We start from the raw sequence: 6570 nt of genomic DNA, 5'->3' as shown, positions 1-6570 counted from the left end.
ATGAAATAAGAAGAATCGGAACGCTGCGGGTGCAACCGCTCAGAAAAGAGTGATCCCACTATACAACCAACGCCACCACACTACTACTTTCTTTGCTTTCACTTCTCCCTCTCTCTCTCTCTCCTTTCCTTCCGATATAGTCTTTCAGGTCACCAACCATACACATCTCTCTCTCTCTCTCTCTCTCTCTCTCTCTCTCTCTCTCTCTGTGGACAATTTTCAAATTCAAAGCTAAAGGAGAATCGCGTCTCGTTGGCTTCGTCTCGTTGGGAGCGCGGTCTGATCCACATTTTTCCCAAATTAAGTGGGTTTCTTTCTCTGTACAACTAAGTTGTTCTCTTGTATTTGATTGTTTTGTGCTCGTTCGATGCGTTTGGGTTTTTGAGACTTTTGTTTACGATTCCGGAGTGCGAAGTGAGACTCAAAATTTAGGGTTTTTGTAGATATGGGTTTGGTGAATTTTGGATGAGTTTCTCTCTGCATACTGAATGGTAATTGTGACACATCTTTGCATCCAAAAGGGCAATCATGAGTCCACAGGAAGAAGTAGTGCAACTATCATAACTATGTTAGATTTGTATGGTTTAATGAAATGCCACATTTTTTCAGTTCTTTTTTGGGATTCCCAAACAGGCAATAATTAATTGGGACATACCTTTCTTTGAAAAACTATACACTATTTTCTTTCATTGTTTTATAATATAGAAGTTCAGCATTATCAGGTTAGCACCCTTTTTTTTTTTTTTGAGTTCATTACTATATTCAATACCATTTAAAGATTAAGGATTTTAGCAATGTTGTTTATTGATTTACTTGTGTTGGTTTTTGGTGATTTATAGAGTCATGGCTACGGAGCTTTTGGAGATTCAACCTCATGTACTTCAATTTACTTGTAAGTGTTTGACAAGAAATCTACATTTTTTTTTGGTTGGGTTTTGATATCTTGGACATATATAATCTCGTGATCCAGATATTAAGGTTGTAGATGTTTAGGTATTCCATGGCACCTGTGTAATTGTTTAATACATATAGTTTGGTCACTTAGTAGATTTCCTAATTTAGCAAGTGCAGGAACAGAGAATGAAACTGATATTATGTTTGCATAAAACTCGTTACTCCTTTAATGGCCGTAGAAAATTTTAGCCACAAATACAGTGTGAAAAACTCTGAACATATGCTCTTACATTAACCTGTGGAGTTGGGGTTCTTCTGTTAAAAATTTCCAATGAATTTGATACGTATATATATATTTTTTTTGTTCTCACCCGGGCATGTTGCTCTTGTTATGGGAAAATAAATATTCTTCATATTTTAGTATATGATCTGCGTATTTCTACTATTGATTAGTTCAACTTGTCTCTTGGTTTGCGAAGCATTACTTAGCTCAGCTTTATCTTCTTCTTTTTTCTTTGGCTGGCATGCATTTATCTGAAAGCTTGTGATACTGACAAGGTTTTCTCCCCCCCCCCCCCCCCCCCCCCCTCTCTCTCTCTCTCTCTCTCTCTCTCTCTCTCTCTCTAGTTGAGGTGAAGAAACAAAGTTCATGCTCCATTCAACTTGGCAATAACTCCAATCAGTATGTTGCTTTCAAGGTGCTAAGATTAGTCATGTGGATCATGCAGTTTTTTTTCCCCAGAACTTCTGTCCTTTTTTTTTCCCCCTTTTCTTTCTTAAATAACTCTTTATAGTAAAAATATCTTGTCAAAAAAAACTTCCCCCATTTTTTAATTTGCTATTATTTACTTGTGAAAGAACAAATCCAAATGAGGCAACTTTGGTTTGATGGATAATATAAAACTTACAAAGTTTGTTGGCAGGTAAAAACTACGTCTCCAAAGAAGTATTGCGTGCGACCAAACACAGGCATTATTAAGCCAAAAGCGACATGTGATTTCACTGGTATATGCCCATTGTATCCTTGTTCTGATTTGTTTTTGCCATTGCATTTATAACCTTATGTGTTTTGACATTGCCCCTTCTGCTTGGTTTTTGCTGTTTATATGTCTTTGGCTTATGTTCTCTAATTCTTTGGTTGATGTAGTTACTATGCAAGCTCAGCGTGTAGCTCCACCTGATAGGCAGTGCAAAGATAAGTTCCTGATTCAAAGCACAGTCGTCCCTTTTGGGACAACTGAGGAGGACATTACTTCTGACATGGTGAGAATTATGGTTGCCATTTAAATCGGTTCTTGTTAATTTAGTTAACCAATTTTTTTCTTTTGGCAGTTTGCTAAAGATAGTGGCCAATATATTGAAGAGATGAAGCTGAGGGTGATCCTGATTAGTCCACCTCCTTCTCCAGTACTTCTACCAATTAATGGAGTATCAAAGCAAGATACATCTTGTGAAACTTCGGTGCAAAAAGATAGAGTACTGAGTGGAGTTGAAAATATACCTCCACCTCAGAGGGTAATACATATTTTTATGTTAGCAGTTGAAGCTATAGCCTTGACTCAGCTCTGTGTGTGTGTGTGTGTCTGTGTCAAAAATTGCTTGTAATTAAGTTGCAGGACATGGTTCATGAATATCTTAGTTTTGTAGTATGTGATATGGTTCATATCCATGTCAGCATTTTGCTGTGGTTATCAGCCAACCGTTTGTTGTCTCTGTGTTTTTAGAAATATGTGTTTTTGGAAGGACAGAGTATTTGGTGTAACATGGAAAAAAATTAAACAATTGTGTTGTGATAATGATTCTCACAAACCATTATTCATTTTGTATTGCCAGCTTGCTGAGGATGTCAAGGGGATCGAAACTGCTGAGGAAGTGGATGAGTTAAGAACAGCAAAGGGTGTAGACTCAAGACCTGCTGACAACGTGGAGGGATTGAAACCGGTGAAGAATGATGTTGATTTGAATATATCCAAGGATTTTGAGGATTTGAAATCAAAGCTAAATATGATGGATTCAAAACTAAGAGAGGTCAGTTATTATCATTGAAGATTTAAATTTATAGAAGTAAACCTCGATCTGTGTTTTATTTGCTTTCTTGTCCATGTGTTTCGGGGTAGAAATTCTGGTGTGATTATTCACTTTATAAGGACTTTGGGAAATTATCTGAGGTTCAACATGTTGCATTTTGAGGGGAAACTTTATTGGGGGAAAATATAGATAAAGCTACATTTATTCCTTAATTATATAAATAAGTGAAATCTTAATTTATTTAAGCTTGCATATAGTAATAACCGCATTATTTAAACTTGTATATAGATTTGGATAGTAATATAAAATGGCCATTACTGCATATACGGATAGCGGATAATAACCGCAATAACCACACGGATGCGGATACCTAAAAGTGATAGCCGCATTATGTGGATGCGGATATTGCCGCATCCGCATCTTCACCCCTATTACGCACTTGCCACCATCGGAGCCGGAGTCGGAGTCACCGGAATAACATTGCGTTTAGAATCCGTTTAGAATATCGATTTCTAATAAAAATTCGAAATTCTAAAAAAAAAAAAAAAAATAGAATGCTATTTCAAATTCCTTTTCTTTAGCTTGTTATATATTTTAGTTTTTTTATAGAATATTTATATAAAATTCAAATCTGAAGTGAAGTGAAACCGCCAGAGTTTTAATTGTATCACTTTTATTTGTATCATATAAGTAATCTATATATTATATAGTCAGTTAAATGGAATGCCACTTGTCTCAGTGTTATGCATTCCTCTAAATGATTCCCCTATTGTATATATATATGAAGTTTGGCTATCCAGTGCATTTCTGATTGATATCTTCTTGTCCAAGAAATATAGCTAACACCATATATTATTGTCAACTTTGATAATTGTGGCCTGTATACTCTAACAGGAGGTATTTCATGGTAAGCCAAGTTCTTGAAGGGTGGGAATGGCCTATCATAAGCCAATATGCACCTAATTTTATGGTAGAAAGATGGCCCTGCATTATATGGCCAATTCCAAATTGAGTTCCTCAATTTTATATGGCAGGAAGTTCCTACTACATAGTATTGTTTTTAAATTCCACATTTCTGCATTTTATCCTTGAAGTGTCAAGAAGGTAGTAATGAAGATTTGTGGAATTATTTGCAGGCTGAATTTACAATAACAAAGCTGACAGAAGAGAGGAGCATGACCAATCTCGAGAAGGTTAGACTTCAGAAAGAATTGGTGAGTAATTCAGTTTCCCTGATCCTTTTCTATCTTCTTGTTTTTCAAAATTAATCACTTTGGCTATAAGGTCATATTAACTTCTCTACGGTCAGTGCCTTTTTTGAGCCCAGGAAAAATGGTTGAGACAAGAAGATGAGCTAAATGACACAAATAGCAATGATCCTAGGTTCAAGTTACACCTTTTTTCATTGAGTGATTAGATGAAGGGAAAGTGATACATAATGGGAAGAAACGGATGATTGATTTGTGATACTGTGGAAAGACTGGTTTAATACAGTCACAGAGCCCTGTCAAAACAGCAGTCTCACTGAATAATTTGAGCCTTGTCTATTTTTGGCAATGGTTACTTGGACCGTTTAATCTTTTGAAAAACATTATTTAATGGTATAGTTATTATTATTAACTCTGAGTTTCAAACTAGTTGAAGTTTCAAAGAAAATTCCTCTTCTTGAATATGTAATTAATTTGTCTGAAGTGCAATTTTCTTTTTATGCTAGTCTCATCAATGGGCAATTAGTGTTGTGATGTTCACTAGATGCATTTGGCCGCATCTTGAAAAACAAAAAGTGTGGCACAATTATTGAAAAATATAAATAAACTAATAGTTTGGCATTATGTTATGTATATGTGGAGGTTCATGTATCCCAACCCCATGTTATTAATCTTTACAAAGACTAATTTTCTTAGTCCATCCAGTTTTAAGTTTGACTCTCAAATATGACTAACCTGTATTAAAGTTTTGATATAGAATTACTAAATACCATAACCTGCCCCAGGATGTAGTATGAAATTATTTATATTCAATTGCATATGAGTAATTAAGAGATTCACGCATGCAAACTTGTATTTTGAAAACTACTTTTGGTTCCTATGGTGTATATGTTCTCCAGGCTTGCCAATATTAGCTAATTGATGTCACATTTTTATTTTTATTTTATTTTTCAAGCATTTTAATTAAGCTTTCTTTTCCTTTTTACTCGTCTGCATTTGAATCTTGCTGCTTTTCATGTCCTTGCTGACTGTTAATTTCTAATGCTTGGTATACATAAAAGGAGCACTTTGTTATGGTAAATTAAACCCTGGTTGTTTCTGAATTTCGATTTTTCGTGAGTCTCAGATACTTTGTCTTGGCTTTGTGGTTCTGCAGGCGGTGCCGAGTAGTAGGAAGAACAATGTGAGTAGAGTTCAGATGGGCTTCCCTTTACTGTATGTCTGCATGGTTGCTCTTATTGGTGTGGCAGTCGGGTACCTTATCCACCCATAAGAGAGAGGACTTCTGTGGCCCCCCTGTTGCTGGACATTCTAGAATGAGCAGGTGATAGAACAACAGGATCTGATTGCATGTTTATTAACTTGGTCTAAAACCACATGTGACTTTTAACCTCTCGGAATTTGCATGTAAAGAGAACTGATCTCTTTAAATAAGAGATATGTCATCAATTTGTTGATGCTTTACTAAAATGAGAACCTTATGTAATGGCATAATGAGGGTTGATATGAGCTACACTGAATATCGGTCTGTATTGGATGTTTGTGAATTGTTAATGTTAGAAATTTTTGTCACCGTTAACCTGAATAGGTCTGAATTTTCATGAATTTGCAGGTTTTGCTGCAATAACTAGCATTTTTTTTTTTTTTTTCAAAATGATGAATAGCTTCCCTTTTTAGTTTTCCATTTCGTCGTCTTTCTGAATGGTCACCCAGGATAGGAAACTTCGATTGTTGATTTTCTGTCAGCATGAGGACCAACACGCAATCTGGCTAAACAGAGGCGATCTTTCTTTCTTTTTTCCCATTTTCTTTTTAAGTCTCGAGTCTAAATTAATTCATGATGTGGTAGTAAATAATTAACTAGAAAATCATGTGAAGTCAAATGTTGATTTTATTTTTTGTGTAATTACAAGGGGTTTATGTGTCACAAAGTAATTTCATGGTTGTGTTTTTTTTGGCTAATCATACAGAATTAATTGTATTTTCTCCTTTATTTTTTTGGGTTAAATACAAAAATGGTCCTTGTGTTTCTGGGGTGTATCAAATCAGTCCTTGGGTTTACTAAAGTGATGAAATTAGTAGTCATTATGCTTTCTGACGGTGTAAATCTATTCCCATTAATAGAATTTTTTTTCCGAGAGATTTTTTGCTTTAGAGCACTAGCAGCAGATTTTCAACCATTTTCCTTAAATTTAGAGAACAAAACTACTTTTTGATTCTCTATAAAAAAAAATCCCACAATAGATTCCCTTAATTTTCCCCATATCAATTAAATATTTTTTTTTTACTCTTATTATTTTTTTTTTTTCTCTTTCTTACTTTTTTGTACCAATCAATTCCCAACCAACCCTTCGTATCTTTGTTTTTATGTTCATAAAACTATTAAATGACCATTTAAATGGTTTGAACAAAATAGCTGGGAATGAGAATTTTTTTTTTT

At 34.8% G+C, this 6570-nt stretch overlaps 1 protein-coding gene across 1 annotated transcript; it reads left to right on the top strand.

Moving 5' to 3' along the window:
• LOC133881357 (vesicle-associated protein 2-2-like) lies at window positions 1–5709 on the top strand. Its single transcript, XM_062320277.1, has 9 exons — window positions 1–304; window positions 840–892; window positions 1522–1592; window positions 1818–1899; window positions 2042–2157; window positions 2227–2409; window positions 2728–2922; window positions 4059–4136; window positions 5287–5709. The coding sequence occupies exons 2-9, from the start codon at window positions 844–846 to the stop codon at window positions 5401–5403; spliced, it is 891 nt and encodes a 296-aa protein (XP_062176261.1). The 5' UTR covers window positions 1–304; window positions 840–843; the 3' UTR covers window positions 5404–5709.
• The last annotated feature ends 861 nt before the right edge of the window (window positions 5710–6570 follow it).

The sequence above is a fragment of the Alnus glutinosa genome, chromosome 1 (genome assembly GCF_958979055.1).
Source record: "Alnus glutinosa chromosome 1, dhAlnGlut1.1, whole genome shotgun sequence".
Classification (NCBI taxonomy): Eukaryota; Viridiplantae; Streptophyta; class Magnoliopsida; order Fagales; family Betulaceae; genus Alnus; species Alnus glutinosa.
The sequence above is the reverse complement of the archived record's forward strand: the minus strand, read 5'-3'. Positions and strand labels throughout refer to the sequence as shown.

Bases quoted from the DNA above. Each gene is read 5' to 3' on its own strand.
- LOC133881357 (XM_062320277.1), top strand. From the start codon at position 844: ATGGCTACGGAGCTTTTGGAGATTCAACCTCATGTACTTCAATTTACT. The intron at 1,900-2,041 runs GTATATGCCCAT...TGGTTGATGTAG, and splicing joins AGCGACATGTGATTTCACTG to TTACTATGCAAGCTCAGCGT. The intron at 2,923-4,058 runs GTCAGTTATTAT...AATTATTTGCAG, and splicing joins TGGATTCAAAACTAAGAGAG to GCTGAATTTACAATAACAAA.